This window comes from Chelmon rostratus, chromosome 7, assembly GCF_017976325.1.
Source record: "Chelmon rostratus isolate fCheRos1 chromosome 7, fCheRos1.pri, whole genome shotgun sequence".
NCBI lineage: Eukaryota > Metazoa > Chordata > Actinopteri > Chaetodontiformes > Chaetodontidae > Chelmon > Chelmon rostratus.
In genome coordinates, this window is record NC_055664.1 from 4,211,934 (window position 1) to 4,236,624 (window position 24,691).

The window sequence follows — 24,691 nt, forward strand, 5'->3', positions numbered from 1 at the left end:
ATTTAGACAAAACGTGCTGGCCTTGAGGTGGGACCTTAACAGCTCAATGATGTCAAAAGGATATTTAGAAAAATTCGGCATAAGAAATAATCCGAAGCAGCTCTTAATATGAATAAAATCAGAACTTTTGCAATGTTCTCACACGGCGAGCAGTCACTCCAGTGCAAACTTTGGTGGACGTCCAAACTGTGAGCAGGCAAGGACACGTTGAATTTCTAAAAGCTTGAGTCAGCATTGTTTAGCCGGAATAAAAAAAGGCTCCTAAACAATTCATGGAAAGTCGTAAGGAACGTTTTAATACGTGTAGTTTACCAATACGAACGCACAAGTCAAAGTTGGCAGATGTTTAAACGGAGTTTGGCGAAGGTGGGAGTTCGGACATAAACGAACAAAAAGGACAACGAGTAACGTTCGCAATTAAGAAAACAGTGTGTATTTCCCACGTTGGCAACTAATGCCCACACTATGCTAGCTAGTCACATAAACTAGCCTTTAAGTCCGCTGTAAATGACCCTGTTACTAGCCTCCACAACTTCAGTGACACCATCCACCGGCCACCGCAAATTATACGAACAAGTGCTGAGAGCTAACACCACCACAACCACAGTCTGTAAACCAGCATCAGCTCCACAGTGGAGACAAACCAACTTACTTCAGCTCCGATGAATGAACGTCCTCCCTGCCTGCGTTGTTTTCATCGCCTCTGCTCCTTTAAACCAAACCACGTGTTTCCTCCGTCTCTGCGAATTATTGAGGAACAACAGCAGCGTTTATGGGCTTTTGTCCCGGCGCGCTTTTGTTATGATAATCCTAAAACCCCGAAGACTCTAATATATTCTGCAGATATCTGCACGTTCACAAAGGCAGCTGTCTGCTCGCCCGCTCGTCAAAACGCGGCTTCATCCACCGACGCGTTGGTATATCCCAGCTCATTCAAACCGGTGCGGGAGTTTCCACTCATGGTGATCTCTATCGCCCGTTGTCTCACACTGGGAGAAACAGCTGGCTCCCAGGCACCTCTCAGGCCGCCGAGAGAGGCAGGGCTGTCAGAGAGCGAGGAGCGAAGGAGAGGAGGAGCAGGAGGAAGAAAGGAAGGTGGAGATCCTGAGTCAGAGAGAGAGAGGCATCAGGGGGAGAGGGGGGTGTAGCTAAAGAGTGAGACCCATGGAGTGGAGTCTCAGCTGCCAGGAATTTAACGGATCAGAAACATTTCTTCATTTCTTCTTCTTCTTTTGTTGATCATGTTACTGTGAGCCTGAATTGAGTCTCTACTGTTCTGGCAACATGTGCCATGTCAATAAAACTGATTTCACCTGAGAGCATGCCAAGGTGTGGCTCTCTCTCTCTCTCTCTCTCTCTCTCTCTCTGTCACACTTTGATCAAGAACAAAGGTGAAGCCTTAAGTATTACTAGACATGTATTTGAAAGCCGTAAAAAGACACATTAGAGGGAGCATTCAGGAAGAAGAAGTGTTCCCTGGAGGCACACTGACGTCTCTAATAAATATTATGACAGTGTGTGTGTGTGTGTGTGTGTGGTATCATATTATTTGCTTGATCATGAGCTGTTTATTTGTCCGTCCCACTGACTTCACATACGGTTGGTGTATTCTTATTGAAACAACGAGCACGAGCTGTAAACAAAAAAGAAGGGAAATAGTTTGGGGCCACATGAGGTCGGTGGTGGTGGAAGAAGTACTGAGATCCTTTACTGAAGTGGCACGAATAAAAACACTCCACTACAAGTATACATCCAGCATTTTACTTAAAAGTAGAGAAGTTTCATGTTAAAATGTCCAAAACGTACTCATGCTGCAGAGAAATGGCCCATGTGAATGTTGTAATATGAATATAATATTTTGTGATGAATATTACTGATGCATTCATGTGTAAGCAGTATTTGACTGTTTTGTGGTGAGGCTGTTTTGAACTTCTTGCTTAAATCTACAGCAATGCATCCTGTGCATGTACTGGAGTATACGCATAAAATTGCATCCAATGGCGATGCTCATGTACAAGTTCCTAAAAACACAAGTACAGTATTTCATCAGTCTGACCCAGTATAAGAAGATCATTACTGTCAGACACAGCTTGGTACAGAATAATGTAATTTTATGGCTTTGTAGAGGGACAACAGCCAATAAAGTCAATTTTATGACCACTTATTTAGGAGCAATGCAGTAATCTGTCATTAAGTGTCCATAAAGCACGCGTACTCCCAAGAGACGCCTTTTCAAAAGAATGATTAAATCAAAGCAACAGAAGCTGAGATATCCTGACTTTTCATTCCTTGTATGCGTCAAGCTGCAAACACACCTGCTTCCTGCATTTCCCAAAATGAAATTCAGGATCGCATCTTCCTTAGACCCTTCCTGCTGGTAAATACTCTCAGCTTTTAAACTCCACAAATCAGGTTTGTTCGTCAAGAGTCTTCAGTCTCCAAGCCCGAGCTGATATGACCCAGATGACAGCGTTATGACGTCATCAGGGTTAGTTTCTTTGACATAGCTCCTCCACAGCCACAGAAGACATTACACTGCTGTTTTTCAGAGGCTGAAGAGCCCCCAGGTGAAAAGTAAACTGTGTAAAAATGGCAGAGTGCTCCTTTAAACTTTTTGGATTATACAAAAATAATTAATGAGTCATACTTCAGCTTCCTTAGTGGCATCCACCAATCATGTCATCAGTTATTACTCTGCTCACAGTTTAAATGGGGGCTGATGTTTAGACAGAACCTGGCTCATCTTAATGTCTTCCTCAGTTAGTATTGAGGTTTTCATCCGAGCCCTCTCTTCCCGTTGCCTTTCTTCTGATAGGCTGAATCAACCCGACCAACCTTTATCACTTTAAAACATCAGCTCATCGCGCTTTGAACACACTGGATTAGTTTTTACATGCCCTCTCATTATCTGGATTTCCTGATGTACATTGTAAATCCACGTGACTTACCACTAAACGCTTGTCAGGCAGTTTGGAACAATGCTGACTTGTTGCTGCTTGGTTTTCTATAAATTGAAACACTCGCAAGTCGAAGCCTTCATTATTATTATTTTTTTTACCAAAGTAAAAAATACAGAATACGTATTAGATTACCTTTGAGACACACCGGCGTCTAGTCATAGCTTACTATGATGCATCCTTTGCACCCTTCAGCACTCCACTGAGGGAACATTTAAGTGTACTGTAATGTATTACTTATATAATGTACACAACTCACGGGAGTGGTAAGTAAAAAGCTGTGTAACCAATAATGTCTGATCCACTTCCTGCTGTAAACTTAGCTCTACATCAGCCCGCAGTAACACTTGTAAACGACCAAACCTATTTCCTTTCGTGACTACCTCAGCTCTTCCCACTGTACATAACAACTCCTCCAGCACCCTGACAGTGAACTCGGTACTACCCTCACACTCATTCTTCAGTCTGAAACCCCCTCTGGGGCTAAAGAGGGATCTGTCTGGGGTAGAGGGGCAGTAAAAATAGCCGTGTGTCGCTGCTCAGGTTACCCAGCCAGGGTCCAGGTTGAATTACCAAAAGACAGACGGACACACTGGCAGACAACACACATGTTCTTACACACACACACATAACCAAGTTCATGTAGTCTGATTGTGCTGTTAGTATTTTTGTGCAGGTGAGCACCTCTCTGAGAATGAGAAATACCACCACAGCGTGTGACTACACAGCAGCAGAGGGGGAAGCTCACATCCTGTGAGTAATCATGAGCAGTGTCTCTTTAACTCCCTCTGATGCTCTCATGTAAACTTCTATGAATTTCCATGACTAAATTGAATCGGTTACACAGCTTCACTTCCTCTCCGATTTCTTTAAGCGGCACTGGGCCTGAATGATGCAAGAATACATCTGTTTGTCAGTTTGAACTGCACACCAGACAGTGATCCAGAGAAGCAGAGTATAGCGGAGAAGAATGGTGTGGCTCATGTCACTGATGGGCTCCTATAAGACGTCTTCCAAAAGGGATTTTCCTTTTTTAAGCCTTGGTTATCAGTCAATAATAACATTTCACTTGGTTAAATATGGAGATGCAGTGATGTAGCAACTGTACCTCATACATCTTTACAGCAGAGTCCAGTGGAACTGTCCATTATCAAAACTGTGCTGATGTTAAAGAAGAGTCACACATATGTTCAAGTCCTTCTGAAAACAATATTCAGGTGCCTGTATGAACTTTAGAACAGGTTTTGCTTGCTGTAATAATCCCCCTTGTTCACACTGACCATTAAGAGACAACTTTCAAAGTCATTTCACTGCAAGTGATGCACAAAAATCCCCCTTCTGTGAAAGCTGTATTCCAAAAATCAGCTGAAAAGCATTCAACTGTGTGTGTTAGACAAGTCAAGTAACAGTGTGTTTAACACACAGTTCCCTCTTTGTGTGGACTTTAGTATTAAAAACACTGTAACTCTGGAATGTTTCCACTTGATTCGACCAACTCAGACTGCTGAAGCCTGCTTATTTTAGCTCCAGATGAACTTTGGAATATGTTTTTGCACAAAGCCAGGCCTGTGGATTTGTGTCTCATCACTTACACTGGAAGCACATCAGAAAGGACCTTCTAATGGCCACTGAGAAAAGGACTGGAGGAGTGAGTGCAGCAAGCAAAGCTGATGCATTTGTAAAAATGCAAAATACCCTGACATTCCCTGACTGCAGAGATCTTATAACACATCTTGGTGTTAAGATAAGAGAAACTTTATTAATCCCCACCTGGGGAAATTTTGTCTAATTCCATAATCAGCATGATCTTTACAGTTGTGCTACCTTGCAGCTTTCTGGTTTGTAGTTTGTGTTATTGGTAGACAGATGAGTATTCAAAGCATTCAGTTAATCTTTGCCCTCGATTCACTACTTTCCCACGAGGCTTTGCTTTCTATGACAGCAATCATTTACCTTTAAAATGCCAATCCCAGAGGATCATTTTAGTGAAATTCTCCACAGCGCCCAATCTAAGATCCAGCAAGGCTGCAGCAGACAGAACATCAACTCATCTCTCCCTCTGGTTTCTTTAATATCTGCACGCCTGAGCACGACAAAGCTCACTCTGTTAACTTATTAACTCAGGCTGTTCTCCAGTCGATGGCTGTTTGAAAGCACAGACTGTGCATTTTGTTGAATGGACTCGCTGGCTCTTACGCTGCATTTTCATTGCCCAGGCCGAAAGCTGATGGACTGAGCCGCGGCTTACAGTAACTGAGATCATATAAATCAGTTGGCAGGTGAAATTACAGCTGAGTTCAACAGAAACCACAGATCCTTTAACGGCTGGTCATTGGTTTCCTGTAATGTTTGTTCTACAGTGGAGAAAATGGAAATCCATACAGAGCAGAAGCAATATTGTAATTAAAATAAACTAAATTGCTGATTTTAATGTCGCTGATTCACACTGCACTTCAGGTAAAGTGCTAACAAAGCACAGTAACAGACACCATCCAGCACAGCGTAGTGTATTATAGGACGGATGTGGGCTGATTCCTACCTTGCGACAAGCGGACCGGCTGTGTGACCTGGAGTCCATCAACAGCACAGAGGTTCCCACAGGGGTGCAGCGTGATGACCCCTGACCTGTTCTCTATGTAGCAGTGCTGGGCAGCCACTCCAGGGCCCTGGATGCTGATGTCCATGGGACCATGACCCAGTGTGGTCCGGCCTGGGGGACAGAAGGAGAGTTAGAGTCACATCTGATGTAGCACGGTAAGTGTGGTCCACCTCTGATAATATGCATACCATCGAACATGGGGGTTGCAATGAAAATTTCATTGACATGTGCAATGACAATAAAGACTCTTGAATCTTGAATCTTGAATATAACATGCAATGTGATTAAATAGAGTATATATTAAGGAAATGATAAGTAATGTACTGGTGGTTTTAACATTTTTGTTTCTTACAAGGGTTGATTACAGAGTCAGGTCACCAGAGCTATACTGTCAGTGTGTGCTGTTGTGAAAGCCTATAAATGTAATGAAATCATCAATCATCACAAAGTAAACCTAAGGTAATAAAGCCAATGTCACAATAAAAGCCAATAAGGCAATAAAGTCTGCAAACAACAAAATGAAAGCAATTTTACCTGTATTGTTATAAATTAATATGCTTCCTATGCAACATTGAGAGCAATGTTTAACCCGCAGTCGTTTCTTGTACGTGCACACATACTTGGCATATAATGGCAGAGTGATCAGTAATATAAAAACAGTGTCTTCAGAAGTTTGTTGTGTAAACCTGACATCAGCTGCTGCATCTGCGTCATGCTCTGAAGCTAATTGGTGTGTTGGTGCTGCAGCAGGTGTCTCACCCTCAGGCAGAGGCAGCAGGGTGATGGCTGTGCTCAGCCGTCCACTACCCAAGCTGACCAGGTGGGGGCGCTCTGCCTGGAACTTCAGCCCCTTTCCGGTTTCAATCAGGTCCAACGGAGTGCTCTAAAAAAAATAAGGTCACAAAGAAATAGTAAATTTTGAGTTTTTGGTTTGGATAAATGGGCCCTTTTTGTGTTGGTGTGTTGTTCAGACTGACTGATCACAAGCCCTTTTCTTTCTTTGGCCAGAAAACTAAAACCATTTGCTGAATATGTGGTACAGTCAGAATTACAGAGAATCACACTGCAGACATTGCAACATACTGCATGTTGAGGTCTCATCCTCTGTCTCCACTGACAGCTCTGTCTGGACTATAAATGACACACTGAGAATTGGACCTAGTCTGCAATCATTTCCTGTCCACTAGCTGAACTAATTGCTTGTGCATGATGCAAAAAAATAGGGGAGTCACTGAGGAGAGACAACATTCATCTTTGTTTGTTCCTGTTTCACTAATGCATCGGACCTGCAGAGAGAGATTCAGCCTCCACTCTGGGGATGAGAAGAGGAGTCTGAATGTCTTCACTATGGGAGGTCATTTCCATAGTGGGCTGCTCTGGCTGTTTACATACTCCTCTACACACTGAGGGAAGTGTGTGTGTCTGTCTGTGTGTCATCCCCCCCCCCTCTCCCCCTCGCAGCTCTGCCTAAAGCACCACCGTGTGCTCTCGGCTCAGCAAGGGGGAAGGGATGTCGCCATAGCAACCGCACTCTGCAATTAAGAAACATGAAGCTCCTGGAGGGCGTTCAGCGAGCTAACTTGTGATGAGCACTTTGCAGCACAGCGATGCCGGAATATAAAGACAAATCTGCTTTTTAGTCCTCCTCTTGTTGTTAGATTACTGTCAGAGTCGAGGTGAGTTCTGGCTGAGATGCTGTTTTCCTCCCCTGTGGTTTTTACCTCCTGAGGTTTGACATAATGAAACAAATTACTTCTCCCATTGAGTAACATCCATTATTCCAAAGATAGAAGAGAAAAACACATTTTGTCATATCAAAAGCATATTTACATGAGGAAAGCCATCAGGACTAATGCTGCCTTACATGGTGTGGCCCCATACATTTGAGTAAGCGACAGTTATTTAAATTGAGTAACTTTGTGATACCGACCTCATTTTAGGGCCCAGAATGGGACAAAATGATAAAGTTGTCCAGTATTGATTGTATTTCATTTGTGTTTTATTTTCAGGCACATGAAGGGTTCTCCAAGTGGACCATATACAGTACATTTCAGCCCTGTCTGTTTCTCATGTGATAGGGTCACAACCCCAAGGTTAAAAAACTTTGTGTTGTGGTTTAGTGATTTAACATTCACTCGACATCTTTCATAATTCAGCATTGTTGGAAATTCAGCATACGAGGTCAGCGGCAGTGAGGTTTCTTCAGTTAATTAGTTTCACATCACAGCAAATGATTTTTCACTTCTGTAGAACTGACAGGCGCTGACTAAAGAGTTGTTTGTTCACTTGTGCTGATAAAGCTTTGTGCCAGGTGAAGTGTTAAATGAACGCTGATGGGTGTGGAGTCACTCGCTGGCACGGATTTGCATTTTAAAACCTGATGCCGCCATGTTTTTTGTCCCATTTTTGAGCCCATACATTTTTTGCTTCCGACCTGTACGCGGCCATTGACTCAGCCTCTCAGCTGGTCAGCTATCCGTGGGTCCTAATAGGATTATCTGATTGTGGTGGTGCTGTCGGTGGAGTGGGGTCAAGCTTAAGAGGATTGCTGAGATAGTCTGGCTGGGAGGCACTGGGAATCTTACTGGGAGTGGTGGGAGGCGCCAGTGGGGCAACGCTGCAGAATTCATACTGCCTCATATGCTGTGTGCTGCTGCTCCCATGTGGTGCACACAGCAACAACCTGCTCCTCTGTCCGTCTGTACATACAGATACATACAGCACAATGCAACGTGATGCACAGTTTGCAGTTTGCATGCATGGTGCTGATTAAATACTTTGTGTTTCACTTTTCTTTGTCACTTGTTTTTTAGCTAATTTCTGATTCAAGACAGATTTGAAAAACATAATCAGTAACATTCCTCGACAACAAGACTCAAAATTTGTCACTCAATTAGTGAAATCTCAAGTGCAAAAGGCAGGAAAAATATAAGTGCAGATAATGTAGATTTAGTATTAGTTTTACATTTTGATCTTTTATTAGTTTGAGAATGAGATGCAAACGTGCTGGTGAGGTTAATAGAATATTGATCACAAAATAATTAAAAGGACAAAACTTAAATAGATAGACGTAAAAAAAAAAATCTGTTCTAATAAAGATCTCTTTCTCCAATGAAAATGACGGTGCTCTTTCCAACCGCAAGGAGCTCCACAGAAAAATGCCTAAAATCTACACACATTGTACTTCTATGTACACATTTATGCATACATAGAAAATAAACACAAAACCAGTGCTGGTTTAACATACTGCATTGATTTAAGGTAATAATCTCTTTGAGGTTTAATGAGACACAGCCTTGTTTTTAAGTAGGAACTGTTGAAAAAGAGGTCAGCTTTCATTCACTTGCCGTCATGTTTTTTCATCATACCTGTTTAAAATCTCTCCTTTCTTTGTCTGATTGTCAGCGGCTGGTTCCGTAACCAGCACAGACATCATTTTCTTCGCTATTAACTATTCTTTGTTTACTTTTCAATCCTACGTTTCTACAGAAACATTCTTCTGTTGAGAACGTGGACAAATTGCGTTAAAATACCTCCAACTTGCTATATTCTTATTTATATTCCTGTTTTCTTTGCAGTGTCTGCAGCAATGTCCCAGTTTCCCTACAGGAGTCATTAAAGTTTAATCTCATCGTGTTTTATCTTCCATTTCTCGCTCCCTCTAACTCCTGTATGCACAAGAAAAAACAGACCACACACACACACACACACACACACAGACACACACACACACACACACAGTCACGCACTGCCCTCCCCTTAATGCCTGATAGGATTGTCAGACCCAGCAGGTGGGAAAAACAGACATCCAATCTCCGGGTCTGTCTAATTACTGACTCTGGCTGAAGATTCCTGCTTTACAACATACTGACATATGCTGTCAGAACGCGTCCCAGCTGCACTGCCTGACCTGACCTGCTGTCTTCACTCAGCTGGGCCTTCCTCTCTGTATTTATCAAAAGATCTGCCAGAGCAGCCAATGTGATGACATTCAACATCAATGGATACAGTTATCAGAAGATGAGAGCCCTCACTGTGTGTGTGTGTGTGTGTGTGTGTGTGTGTGTGTGTGTGTGTGTGAGTGTGTGAGTGTGTGAAGGGGTTCACACTGGACTCATTCACACTGGACAACATGCAGCAAAACTGACACACTGAGAGCTCATGACCGAGTTTTTCTGTGACGGCTGCCAAGTTGAGAACAATGAGGCCTCTGGCTCTGTCTTTCTCCCTCATTCATTCCTCTACTCCCTCTCCATCTCCTCTCCTCTCCCCCAAACGCACAGGCACTCACCTGTAGCACCTGGCGGGTTTGCCGTCCACACTCCGGCATGTTCCTGTTCAGGCGGTCCATGTCCACTGAGCTTTCGACGGCCGCCTGCGACACATGAAGATCCTGAGGGAGGAATTGAGGACATTGATATGAGCCACAAAATGAGCAACAAATGTCGTCATGGGTGACTTCATCCCTGCAGGACAGTTAGCGGTTAGCGGTTAGTTGCTGTATCAAAATCTTGTGGGGTTTTTTTGTTCTCACAGTCAACTTGTTACATGGACACGTCTGAATAAAGTTTAAATGTTTTAAAAGTGTCTCAAACTTTGTGACAACAATTTAAGAAAACTGGACCACGTTCAGTGGGATTCCCCCTCCCCATTCTGCCTACACACTAATGTGTCAAGGTGTGATTCATGCTGTTAACACACACACACACGCACACACAACAGATGGTAACACACACACTTACCACACACACATGCATTTAAATCTCTTGGTAGTTGACACATTCACTGGAAATCAGCCATTGTGGCTGTTCTCTTGTCTCTCAGTGTCTATGAACTATGAACACACACACACACACACACATACACGGTGCCCAAATCCCTCCCTTCTTACACAATCATTTTTGGGTATTTCCAGCAAGTCAGCACTGAACAAACAGCTATAAATATATTCGAGGTCTATATTTGTACGTGTGTGAAGTGTCCAGATTCTGTATGAGGGTGACTATATATATGTGATAAAACACTTCTGCAGTCATTATATGAGATATGAGAAGCTTGTGGTTGTGAGGAAGCACAGAAAACCACACAGAAAGGTCGGAAAACACATCATTATAGCAATCACTGAGAATCAGAGTGCACCCGGAGCCGTGTGCACGCCTAAAATGTTGTGCAGCAGGGGTGGAATATATGGTTCTGATATACTCTGCCCTCAGGATAACAAAACACTGCTGCAATATCACCGTATTTGCTCTTCTGACAGACCCGTGAAATGATATTCAGCTGCAGGGTAGTAAATCACAAAACAGCCAGAAAATCAAAATGAATGTAGAGAATTCTGTCTGAGAAAGCTTTAGAGCAATAAGAGACTTTCTCCTGAGCCAGAAGGAGCAAGAACTCAGCCAACATCACACTGTTTGTTCTCTCACATTTCATCCAGTGTTTCTCAAGTGAGAGTTCAACCAGCTTTTTGCTGTTAACGTGTCCTTTGTTGTATTTGCATATACTAATTACCTTCCTCCAGTTGTCCAGCAAATGCATAGCCTCCATGGCGAAGAGCTGCTCCTGGCTACTGAGTCAATCCTATCAGTGGGAACTTGATTAAGCGGGACACCTCTCAGACTGCCGCGACACAATTTCTTCAAGGCTGCGTGTTTCCATGCAACACGGATTGTCTCTTTTTGTCGATCTCAGTCCTTTGTCTCAAGCTGCCGGTGCAGTATCCTCCACAAACTCCCATTCAGGAGGTGGACCTGTTGCTGCTTGCTCCACTAAACTAAGACCTACATTCCTGACTGGCAGCACCAAAGTCCCAGATAACAGTGCATGTGTGTGTGTGCGTGAGTGTGTGTGCATGCGCGCGCGTGTGTGTGTGTGTGTGTGTGTGTGTGAATGGTGATCAAAAGAGAGAAGAGAAGCAAAAGAGAAGGGAGGAAGTGTGATGACTGAAATGATGTGATAAAAGTAAAGGTGAGAAATAAAGAGGTGAACATATTGAGGTCTGGAGGTTCTGGCACTCAGCAGTTTAACTGGGTCCAGCAGCCATGCATCAAACTCTGCTAAGTGTATTATATTTATCATTAGTTGTCATTCACTACCTTGCTAATCATTAAAAGTATTTTAGATGGTATAAATTGTGGGTGGATATCTGGGGATTGATATTAAGAATAAGTACATCCCACCAAACTGTAATCAGGTCTAGTCAAGTTCCAACTGCAGGCCAAATGCCTGGTGTGCAGAATCACATTATTTTGTTCAGCCTCAGACTAATTCAGTTGCTGCCGGTGTTGTTGGCAGCTCACAGACTGATGCTAGCTGTGGAGAAAATGACTGAGCCTTGCCGGTAGCGAGAGTGCAGATAACAAACCAAGTTTGCCAGGAAACTGAGGAGGTTTGTTGATACAAAATCTAACCAATCATTAGGAAATATGTGCTGTTTCGTGTGTTTCCATGCCTCCCAGAATGCATTATTTATTTTTTGGCAGAGGACGCAAATATTATGCAATCCAATGTCTATAGTCAAGTAGCAACAAGTCACCAACAATGACTCAGGACCTGCAGCAGAATTGATTTTGTGTGTGAGAATCAGCAGCTCTGCTTCAGCTCATTTCAACTGAAACCCAAAACGGCCTTTATCAAATCTGTCCAGCAGATAGCAGACGAGACAACTTCTTCTCCTTTCACCATGGACTGTTACAGTCAGCACAGAGGAAGGTCAAGAGTCAGGAGCACTTTAAAAACAAATTCTCCAGGTGGTCTGAGGTGGTCTAATTCTCTGAATGGGAGCAAAATACCTCATTAGGGACTGGAAAGTGCATATTCTATCCAAGAATGTACTTAAATTATTACATAAATCTAATTGAATTCAGTTTTATTGGTGGAACAGTTCATTTCACTAGAATGCATCTGTGACTTGATAAAGACGACAGTCACCACAGCTGTGCCTGACCGGTAGCCTATTTAACTAATTTTATGTGGAAACTATACTGATATTTTCCATTTTCTCTTCTGCCTGCTAGTGCTGAAGTACTGCAAGAAATGAATGGATCATTCATGTGATGTCACTGACAGGACATTGTTCGGATAAAGTGTCTGTTACTTTTAATAAATGTTAGTCAAACAGACAGTAGAGCCAAAACGGCAGCAATAACAAGAAGGAAAAGCAGCAGTAAGCTGGGTGGTTAACACAGACTTATCAAAATTACCACTGTGAGGAATAAATAAATGGGTAGAAGAAGTTATTGCCATTCACATTGTCTCTGTCTATCTTCTTTGCTGTTAAATTTTCTCTTTGTGAATGAGAGAGGATAACTCCTGTCTTGGTCTGGGTGAGGGTGTTTGTTCCCACCACATCAAAGCTCGTCTCTGCTCTGGGTGAGGACTCAGCAGCTTTTCTTTCTTCAGATCCAAAAACTCTCACTGGACACACAAAGAACTCTCAATCTCTCTGTGTCTTTCTTTCCTGCCCTCTCTCTCCCCCCTCTCATGCCAGGGCAGAAAGGCTGGCATTGTTTTCTGCAGGGCAGGCATGGATCCCTCCTCACACATGAGGGATTTTTTTTTTTTTTTTTTTTTTTTGATGGGGTTATGAAAGCGAGGGCGAGAGGGAGGGAGGCTCACCATTTAGATGGAATGCAAAAATATCGAAGCAGGGAGGGAAGCCAGATAGCCTGCCAGCTAGATGGTGAATAAAAGTGTCAATGGGGTGAAGAATATAGAAAGAGGAACAAAAGGTGAAATAAAATGCAGCTGTAGACGGCGTTATGTTTATCAGTAAACCCAGCAGTACAACTGGAAGCTGCTTCTGAATTGCCAGTGCTGGGACTAAAGATGGAGAGGCCGTGTTGTGATGAGAGTGAAATGGTTCACCCTCGTAGGGGCAGGAATGAGCAAATTTTATGGGAATGTTTGTAGAGTATCAAAAGTCTTGTATGCAAAGAAATTTTGTCTTGAAAAGCTCAAGGAGTGCCCTAAATTATTGATCCTCTGGGGAGCATGAATATCGCCAACAAACTAGTTCTTGAGATTTAATGGATGGTCAGAATGACCAGCCACTGACATCATCATCTGTGTGCCCTGCTGCTAACGGAGCAAAAAGCTTACAGTGTGTTATGCTACTAAGAGGTGAGTGAAGCTGGTTTACCAGGGGGAATTATTAAACATCTGGTCGGTAGCAACCAGCCAGAGTTACCAAATGCTTGTAATGAAAACATGTATAGCCTCATGAAATGCAGCATGTCTTTACAATAGCCTGGTTTTGCAGCAGAATAAAAGGGAGAAGAGCAGGAAAAGGGAGGTGAAGTGTGTCTGTGAAGAAGTCTGTCACACTGTCTCGCCTCTCGTCCAGCAGCACACGCTCCTCTGGGACAAATGAACCGGCCATTTAAACAGGCTAGGGGGCCGCATGAGGGAATGTGGACATAATCAGGAATGTGAAAACAAAAGGATGGGACGTTTCATACTCATCTCAGGAGAGCGTGCATCCGCCATTCCTTTGTCAGCCAAATTATTACTCATATAAAATAAATATAAAGGCACAATTGTTCTGCTCCTACTCTTTGCCATTTTTCAGTGATTGGACACGATGTGTTATTGCTCAGTTCACACATTTTGAACAAAACTACTATTCACTTCATGTAAAATCTAGATATAATGTGATCTGCAGAACCATATATTACACATATTTGTATTTCTTTCGCTTTTTCTCAGAGTTTTGCTATATGCAGTACCCTGATATTTTATTTTATTCTATTTAAGACGATACTACAGCATTGCTTTTTCCTGTCTCCCTTTGTGTAGTAGTTTGTGACAACTGTTTTGAAAAGTACTTACTTGCTACAACAGCATCATAGCTGCTCGCATTAAGGTTCAAAAGGCTCCCAAGACCAACAGCCTTTTCTCTGAAAGGTCAGTGGTCACTGTTTGAAGTCAAGGAAAAGGGTTATGCCCTAAAGCTACAAAGATCTCTGTTCTGCATGATCTTACTCACACTCCTACCAGCCAGTCTGCAGGTTTGGTCATGTGTTCAAATGATTTGGCCTTAGAACGGATGCAGTCTGTAGCCACAGGCAAGACGCTGCGTTGATGAGCCGCTTTATGATCACAGCAAAAAAAAAAAAAAAAAATGCTGAAGCACTGCAAACAGAGATGAGGATTAAATGAACGGAGGTGAAGGAGGCTTTGAGCCTTTGCAGGTGTGCCACAAACTTCCTTGTAAACACACCTGGCTGCTTTATGGAGGTCTACCGGACAAGGGTCTGCGTGCAAATGATGGCAAAGTACACAACGCCACTTGTAAAGACAAATAACTGTCTAGTCTTTATCCTTTAAGAAGCTCTGTCCCAAAAACACTGAGCTCTTTAGCCAGTAATTCAACCTGTGGTGCTGTGCATGCTGGAAGCAGCCGTTTCATAATCTGACATTAAGAGTCCCACTGTGCTGTGAGGTTTTGTCCCCATTTCAAGTTGGTCTGCCTTCAAGAGAGGGCACAAGCAGATAACTAAGACCTCTGTCCACCCGTTGGTTTGCTTGATAGAAGTGGAGGCGAACATCACATAGACAACGTCAATGGATAGATGTGGCTGCTGGAGTCAGATCATCAGAGCAACCCTGCTGACAAAAAGCTGCTATGTGGTTTGAACAAGCCGATCCAAGAAGGCTAAATCACCTGCAAATGTTTCAATTAGTATGCTAAGAGCTATAACGTTCATCGATGTTTAAAATGAAATGGCACATTTTCGGGCCTACATTGCTGCATGTCAGGTCTCCAGTTTGACCCTCCTCAAATCTGGAATTTTCCCTCAACTCTACAAAGTGTAGCTCGATTTCTTTTAGCTCGATGTTTAGGCTTCACGACCCACAGCTTCACAGCTTGGTTCAGCAAGTTTGGCTGAATAAACACTAATGATCCCAACTTTGTTCGCAGAAGTAACGCAATCTGTGACTTTCTAGCCAAGCCATGTATCATCTGATGCAAAATTAGACATTACCAAAATATTATGATTGTTGGCCAACATCTGGCAGACTAAATAACCCCTGGAAAGGATGTTCAAACACGGGATGGAATTGATTTAGCAGTGTTGAAGAGATGAGCGGGTTCCTGGTCGAAGCTAAAACAAAAATTGGCCACAGCTTCGATAGAGAAAAACGTGTGTTGATTAATGCGGTGATCCGTTGTCAGCTATCACTGGGACTGTGGGCCAACATGGCTGCCAGAGGACGGATCACATCACCTCTCTTCAAGTGTGACAGAAGTGGGAGCTCCGGCTCACAAAGAGACACAAGACAAACAGAGGAATAGTTTTAAAAGGTGTGTTTTGAGACAGGATTTGAAGGTGGAGAATGTCCCGCGGAGGAGAGCTCCAGCAGGCAGGAAGAGCTCATGCTTTCTGTCCTGCTTCTATCTGGTCGAGCCAGCTGCCTACATCTTTTCCCCTCCATCCCTCCTCATTTTTCTCTGTCATAAGTCCTCCGTTCCCTTATCATTTGCAAACACATGCACACACACATGCACACACACACACTCACACACACACAGTGGTGGATGTAAACCTACAATTGAGGTAAACATCTAAATTGCACAAAGTGTCACTGCAACAATGATGGTATAGGATCAGAGACAAATGTCAGGTTTCTCCAGTGGCCATCATCAGCACCACAGCGTCTTCTGCTCAGGAAACTGACAGCTGAAGATAAATGTTTGCAATTTGAGGCAGTTTACTGTCTGTATGCTGCAGTGCTGCTTGTTTTTCTCTGATAGAGGCAGCCAAAGCCAAATGACACATTCTGTTTTTAGAAACAAACCACAGAAATGCAGTTAATTTGCACCATGGGAAGAAGGGTGGATTCACTATATAAGCTCCTTTTCAGGGCAAGGCAACATGATGACCATATGCTGCGTGTAACCTTACAAATCATAAGAGGTTAATTGTCTAAACTGTTGCTGTTGATGGTGCAATATACAAAGCAAAGTGTTTTAGATGACCCCTTTCGAGCTATAAAAGCTCCGAAACAAGTGGTGAAGTATAGTGTGCAGTATAGTGAACTAATGGGATGAGGTGAGGTAATTCATTTGGATACGACATCATAACAACAATGACAAGATAGTTAAACATCTGGAAACCACAACATAAATTATAAAAGTCTGTTTTTATGGAAGAGACGGCCAGACCGCCAGAGATTCAGCTCAAAGCTGAAAGTGAATTAATGGCAGTGAGGAGAAGGCAGAAGAGATGACACACAACATGTATGTATGAAACCGCAGTCTGACAACACCCATCAGACAGCCTTCATCTGCTCTCAACTACAAAACCATCATGGTTTGGTCATGCTGAGAGACCTGAAGCCTCTTTCACTCAAAGCGTGCTATTTGTTCATTTGCAAATGTTGCTAGAGAGACAGTTTAGCCTAAATACTTCATTGTGAGGTTCTTGGTGTTGTGCATGCTGGCTCACTGTCATACTGTCATCACTGGGACACTTAAATAGGGAAGAGCCATGTTAATATTATTAGCAACACCTGTGCTTTTCCTGCTATGGCCCTGTTCACATCTTCATTAATACGACTCCTTGGTGATGTGATCACAAGCGGACAGCTCTCAGCACAGGTGTGAGTGCAGCCGACACATTGGGAACGCACTGAGTTCTGGTAGCTCAGATCCCATGCAGGTGGTCTGGGCTGCATATGGCAACATGCACGTCAATGTGAGGACCGCCTTCCTCAACTTACATCCTCTGTGCAAATGGAAGTACATTCACAACAGTGTCATATAAAAGGCACAGCAACAGGAAAAATTGGTTGTTGTGGATGTGGACACATGCAACAGGCTGTCTGATTTCCATTTAAGCCAGTACAACAGAAACTGCATGATTCATAGCGCAACTTCTTCTTCTTTTCATTTCTGGCACACAGCATGGGAAGTGCATTGCTGCCTCCTGCCGGTTAAAAACAACAAGACGTTTGGTTTTTGGAAGCAGAAATTATGCACATGTTTATTTGCACATAGTGCGGGGAAGTGAACTCCAATCACAAGTGCTCAGAGACGCATGGTAATGCCAGGTGTAAGCAGGGCCTCAGCGTCTGCTGTGAACACCTGCGGTCAGGTGACGTCACTGAAATGCACACAGCACAAAAATGCCCTCATGTTCTCCCACCACGCTGGTTAAAACTTGAGAAAGGAGAGCCGAGGCTTGCAAGTGCCACAATATGGACTTTATTTCACAGGCAAGCAGACAAAGATGACAGAGGCTTCCACTCTAACATCAAAGTCTGTCTTTGGTTGACTTTGGTTGGTTGGACCTGAGAAGACAACGTCTGTTCATTCATATTTAGCACTAGTCTTGGAGTCTTCCAGTGGTGGCATCGAAACCTAAACATAGCATTTACGAGCTTTACGGACTGGTGCTGAATAGCTCTGGATGGTGGCATCCTCAGTTGTAGCATCTCGGCTTCAAGAAACATCCCAGGCTAAGTCCTGTCAACTCTGAGGAATATTGCCCCTCTCATTAAGGGCTCGGCCTAAGGCATCCCATCCCACATTCTCGATAGGGTTCATATCAGGGGAGCGAGCAGGCCATGACATCTGCTGCACCCCCTCTGCATCAGGAAACTCTCACGGCAGCTGCCCCATGTGCTCTTGCGTTGTCATCTTGCAGCCTGAAATTGTTCCCATAGACCCTTCTTGCGTGTGGGAGCCAATGGTTCTCCAGGATGTCCCGCTACACAACGGCGTTGACGTTTCCATCCAGCACCACCAATGGTGTTTTTCCTCCAAAATGAATACCGGCCCGTACATCACTGAGCCGCCACCTCCTTCTCACCATGTTACTGCTCCACCCTTCGTCCTCCACCTATATACAGTCAAGGATATAGTGGCTGTCATCCATAAAGACAACATGTCGCCAGTGCCCAAGCTGTAATCTTCTGCGTTCCCTAGCCCAGTGAAGTCCAGCAACAGTTTGGCAGGAAACGTTGATTCCATGGTGTCTTCTCCACAGCCACTGATCATCTCGTCTGATAGTTAGTCGTGGTCGTCGTGGCCTCAAATGACCCTCCTCTTGATGATGTTTGAGGATTTTACAGACCACACTCTGCGATATTCCAAGGAAATCAGCAATGTTGGCTTGTTTGTGTCAATCCTGTCGGAGTGCAAGGCATGGCCGAGGGAACTTCTGTGTCAAAATTGGTTAAAAATTTTACAGCCAATTCTGAAAACGTGGACTTGCTGCGTACAGACTTTAAGCAGGTGAAGGACAACACAGCGAGTGTCTTGCCTTTTATAGTGCCAAAAAACTGCTAAGCATGAATTCCCTTCACCTGGGTAACTGGGAAAAACATTACACCTGGTCAAAGGTGATTACTGATGTGTACAAATAGGAATAAAAATAGGAATGTTTCTGAAAACAAAATTGTCCCAACTTTATGTGCAACAGTGTATTTAAGGTCATGATTCATGTCAAAATAGGAAAATGAATCAAGGTGTGTTTCAAAACAAACAAACTGACCTCTAAGGAAGAAAAAACTTGGAATACATTTGTATATTTGCAATGATGTAGATTGCAATACAGTATGAGAATATCTTAAAACTCTGTCTTTAAGCAACACATTTGTGCTCAGGCACGTTCCCAGACTCAAAGAAAGACAGAAAAAGCATTTTGGAGCAACAGGAGGAAGTGTGTGACAGATAGAGGAAGAAGATGACATGCAGAGAGGCTTCATCCAGCAGTCTGAGTGTCACTATATGTGGACTTCCTGTACAGCCAGCTGAGCCAGGGACCATTTCCTGTTAGTGACACAGGCCAAGGTCTCTGCTGTGGGACAGGACTGACCTCGACTGTGACCACTGCTGATGCTATCACTTCATCTGCTCACACTTCCACATTTTAGTTTTAGCCTACTATGTGAGTGGAAGTGGTGCTGTGGGAAAAAGGTGGCTGAAAATTCCCTTCAGATCATAATTACAGTTATTCTCTTATCATTGCAAATCTGTTTGATACTAGTATGGTGTATAATATATTTATTTATTTATTTATGCAGATTTGTCTGTCTATATAGGCAGGTTAAACTAATGAAGTTGATTTTTTTTCAACTTGTTTCAACATCATTCAAAATAAGTTTATTTGCTTCATTGCTGGGAGTCAGATGACAAGCTTGATACCCCTCTATTGTCTGTCTGTTCACTATGAAGCAACAGCCAGCAGCTGGTTAGTTTAGCTTATCACCACACCGCAACACCACAACTTGTCATTTTTGCAGGTTTTTGGAGGGATTCAACAAACAAGATAACATGTTAATTAGTGAGCTTCAAAGGTGCTAGTAGGAGGATTTTGCTACAGAACCAGGGTAGCTGTTTCCAGTCTTTGTGCTATGCTAAGATAACAGCTCTATAGGTTTTTTCAGCTCCCAGCTCGGCTCTCATCAACCACTTCTCCAGCCACAGCAGGTACATGGACCGCTGGCTGTTTTGAGCAAATAACTAGCGAACAAAGTGAAGCATTTAGCTGCTGAACAGCTAGACATCGTCTCAGGAGTCGGTGGAGACCAAAACAGAGCTAATAGGAGAGTAAACATTGGACTTACATTCATCAGGTGATCAGAAACACAACTCCAAATGGGCCCTAATGCTGTTCCGTGTCTTTATGCAGCTTTAAAAATAGATGGAGACTGTTTTCAAACCAGCCCAGTTGGTGTTTTTTGTTTTTTTGAATGGGATCAGTTGTCTCGAGCAAAGCCTAATCTGGCTCGAAAATTCATTGGTCAGATAGTTGGTGCAGGAAGGATTTATTTTGGGATTTTCCCAGTTTTTAAATGAGATTTGGTTTGAAAAGTGCATCGACAAACCGGCATGTCACTGAGGTCTTTTTCCAACCAATGAATAATGTGCTGACAATACAGAGAAATGCTTCAGGGTTCAAAATAAATGCTTCAAACTGACACGTTATGAAGGCACGTTCAGACCTTTTTACCAAAGGACGGTCATTCATTGGTTTGAATGATGAATTGCATTTTGTTCTGAATGACTACCTCGACACAGTGTAGTATTTTTGCACAGATAAGACTAAGCCTAACCACCACGCATTAAAATGCAAATCTCTGCACAGCGAGGTACCAGTGTATCCCTCGTAGCCGGATAGCATGAGTAAACACAGATTCATTATTCTGGCATCAAGCGCTGAGCATTGGAGAGACGCCATCATCAGCCGGCAGCTAAAGACACCATCTGCCCTGTGTCTGTGTCTCATACAGACACACATGCATAACTCTACACACACACACACACACACACACACACACATACACATACTGTACACATGAGTGGAAGGAGATGAGAGGTTATAGAAATGCTGGTGCATCCCAAACAGGAAAAAGCAGGTGAGGAAAGTGAATGAATACAGCTGTCACCTTCCTCAGTGAGTACTGCTGAGACACCCTTCAGTTTTACTGTCTCACAGTAAACCTGTGGTCGTACAGGCCTGAAAAAACACGATCCTCAGGTGACTTTCCACAGATGAACACAGGTTACACATAAATACAGAGGCACGGAGAACAAATAACACCACATGAAAACCTGGCTGACTGTACGTTGCAGCATGTGTTTGTCATCAAAACTGTGAAATCACTGGCAGCAGACACGTGTGAAACTGCAACGCAGCAGTTCTGAGGATCACAGAGTCTGTCATTATCAGATTGTTGTCTCCAGTGACAGTAGAAATTATACCTCAAAGTCCTCATAAAAGAATACTTGTTGTCAGTATCCAAACCACTGTTATCCAACACTGCAGAATGGTAAATTTGACAAAGACACTGAGCCGGAGCCGCAGGCGGAGGTGACTCAGTGTTTCTCTGGACGCCTCTTTACTCGGGAGTAGGAGTGGAAAGACTTGGAAAATATCATTTTTTGCTTTCTGAGAAGCACACCTCTGTTTTGTTGTGGTAAATTATTGAAAATTTGATTCATTGCCACCTCCTACTCGGTCAGGTTGCAGCTATATTGCATCGGCTCAATATTTCCACTTGCTGTGTTGCTGCAAGCAAGCTGTGAAAAGTTTACTCCACTGAGTATCTAATAAGATACTGAAACAAATCGGAGCTCGAGCCCAAGATTAACAATGATGGCGAGCGCGCTGTCGTGCCAACAAATGTTCAGAGCCAAGGGCTAGTAATATAGCGATAAGAATGAAGGTGATGAGAAACAGTCAGAGCAGTGTACTGTGTGTTATCAGAAGAGTTGAAGTATGAACCCTTGCATGAATACTTTGCCCAATCACAAAAAAGCTGGAAATCTATCTAAAACAGACTGGGGCTGGCATCACAGTGGGCCATTTTAGGGCCGGCAGCCCTAAATCAACAGGATGCAAAGATTGTAGAGCATCTTAGCAGTTGCCTGTTAAATGTTTCAACCAAGAAAGGAAGCCCACTGAAAAGCTCTCCTCTCCCACCTGTCTCGAAGTCACCACAAGATGTTAAAGCTGCACTAGTCAATGTTTGTATGTGAAAAAATCCATTAAATGTAATGTGACGAGGGAAGCTCATATTGGTAAATTCAGAAAATAACCACTTTACAGAGCATTTCAGCGTCTTTCAGCTCAGTGTTTTGGTTTTAAGACCCACACCTTTATTGTTTTGGTTGAGTCTCAACGCACTCATCGTCAGCATTATTTTCAGCAGTAGCAGGCAGCTACACCCAAATCATGCTGCTCCGTGTCTGCTGGATGTGTGAACAACATGTTAGCTGGAAGTGGCTAAAACCTGATTAATGTAGCTTTAATATTTCAGCAGTGAAAAAACGGTAAACTGAAAACCAGGCTTTAAAGCATCCGTGTTTATGAAACCGTCTTCTGTATTCCACCTGTACTGCCCAGTTAGCAGTTAGCTGACCTCCAGAACCTGCTTTGGTTGATTTGCCATTTAACCACCACAAAGCAATGGCGAAACAAAAACACGTCACGTGCCACTTCCACCTTGAGCGAACCAATGGGAGAAGGCGACTGGAATGTGGCGTTCCAGTGGTATTCCATCGCTCAGTGGTTCCGTTGACTTTTGGCTCAGTGTTTCCCAAAGATGAGGAGCTGGACAGGCATTCCAGCCTTGGGGGGGACAAAGAGGCTCTTTCAACAGCAGTAATCCTCTGGAGGAGGAGTGGGAACACTGCTGGCCTGCTGCTGCATACTGGACTACAGGACCCACAGTGAGGTTCACACACACACACACACACGACATGACCGCAACACACCAGAGGGGACAGGGCCATGTGTGTGTTGGTATGAGGGTGAGGCCGTCATATGGGGCCAAATGGGCTTTTATCAAACAGTGGATATTAGAAGCAGCATGATGATTCAGATTCTGATGGGTCGTTTCCATCCTAACCACATGCATGGTTTAACAAAACCATTGCAGCTCAGGATCTACTTACTAGCCTTTTCTGGAGCTTTCATTGCATCACAGCTTGATGATAATTTCTGTTACACTTGCTTATTTTTTCTGACCTTTTCTGGTGAAACACTGGACACTCGAGTCATCTCTAGCCGTAATGATGCCGATGGCGTCGGTGAACTGCTGTCTTGGTGTGTCTATGTTTCTAATGTTTAGTCAGTTCTGTTGCTGTTTGTCGGTTGAAGCGACCTGTTATCTGCAACCAGACCTTGACTGTTTGATGCAGTTTTCCAGCAGACGACCTGACAGCTCACAGCACCTTATCAGCCAGAGATGGGAGAGGCCAGAATGGAAAAAACCAGAAGGGAGATGTTTGATGCTGCTCCTGTTCAGTGGTTTTCCACACGATTCCTTTATCTGAAGTCAACACAGTGTTAAGCCTGAATAGAAATTATACTCTCAACATATTTTTCAGGGATTTACAAATTGTACTGAACTTAACAAGCACATCCAGCTGGTAAGGAGCAACATTAGCAGTCAGTTGGAGTTGTGTTTGTGTCCCCCTGAAGCCCAATATTCACTCCCCTTTAGCTGTAGTCTCCACCAACTCCTGGAGGACGTATCTGGCTCTTGAGCTGCTAAATGCTCCACTGTGTTCACTGGCTAGTAGCTCACATTGTCTGTCTGCCGTTTCATGCTGCGCAGGGAGCGTACAGCAGATTCATCCCAGCTTCTGGATGAAAACAGCTGGCTGCAGCTGCTGGACACAGTGTTGATGAGGAAACAGTGAAGCTGTGGCCTGTCAAACCAAAACAATGAGCTGAAAGACACAAATACGAAATAAATGAAACTATATGAAGTCAGATCCCTCCAGCCTGAAGGCGGAACTTTAACTTCCACATGGTATGCAAACACACACACACACATTGCCAGCGTCACTCACCCGCCTCTCTCTCTTTCCTCTCTTCAGCTGATGCTCTCCTTCACAACCGTCAGCTCGTTCAAAAGCAAGCTCAGAAATCCATATTTTAATACTCGCAAAATCCATCCAGCTTAGTCCTACGCAGGAATGAGCGCTGTTGGAGGTAAACTATGGAAGAAGGGAGTGACGGGGAGGAGGTGGAGACGGGGGAAGGAAGGGAAATAAAGGGGAGAGGAGGGGAGGCTGGAGGCTGCGTGGGATATCCCTTTGAGTCATGGAAACTGATCCAAAGAGCAGACATGCTCTTGGACAGCCAAACAGCCCTCTGCGTCTCTTTGCATTGTTCTGTCATTCGGCCTCGTTACAAGTTGAGGACGTTCAGCAGCCTCTGGAAACACTTACTGCATTTCCTCATAGGTCAATCTCTGGAAAACATGCATAATATCACGACTGAATACACACATCCTCTGTATTCAACACTCTCTCTCATGTTCATGTGATGCATAACTTCATTTTCTTCTGTTTATTATTTTTAACATATTTGATTCATATTTATTTGTCTCAGTGTGTCTTGTTGCTTATATGCTTTCATGTACTAATAAAGTTATACAATTTTTTTCAGATTGTATTCACAGTAATATGTTGCTGAACCCCACATTTGGCAACACAATCACATTTGCCCATTATATCTTATTTTTTGGGGGGGTATCTCACTATATTTTGCAGTATCTCTGCACACCCATTAACATCACAGTGCATCAGGGTATTTTTCATCCAAACAACCAGACAGAGAGAGCCACGGTGTGTGTGTGTGTTTGTGTGTGTGTGTTTGTGTGTGTGTGTGTG

The 24,691-nt window shown here is 43.5% G+C and overlaps 1 protein-coding gene across 9 annotated transcripts in view; it reads right to left on the minus strand.

Annotated features, from left to right (window-relative positions):
- Nucleotides 1–24,691, minus strand: part of phldb1b (pleckstrin homology-like domain, family B, member 1b) — a 107,772-nt gene that overhangs the window by 70,870 nt on the left and 12,211 nt on the right. For 6 of the 9 annotated variants that reach the window (XM_041940754.1, XM_041940752.1, XM_041940748.1 and 3 more), the window contains exons 1-4: nucleotides 11,068–11,128; nucleotides 9,848–9,949; nucleotides 6,316–6,439; nucleotides 5,497–5,667 (exon numbers count right to left, since the gene is read on the minus strand). In XM_041940754.1, the coding sequence (XP_041796688.1) occupies nucleotides 5,497–5,667; nucleotides 6,316–6,439; nucleotides 9,848–9,949; nucleotides 11,068–11,103 (433 nt within the window). In that variant the 5' untranslated portion in view covers nucleotides 11,104–11,128. Of the gene's footprint in view, nucleotides 1–652; nucleotides 967–5,496; nucleotides 5,668–6,315; nucleotides 6,440–9,847; nucleotides 9,950–11,067; nucleotides 11,129–24,691 lie in introns of those variants that run through there. The other 3 variants (XM_041940746.1, XM_041940749.1, XM_041940753.1) reach the window with 2 other exon arrangements.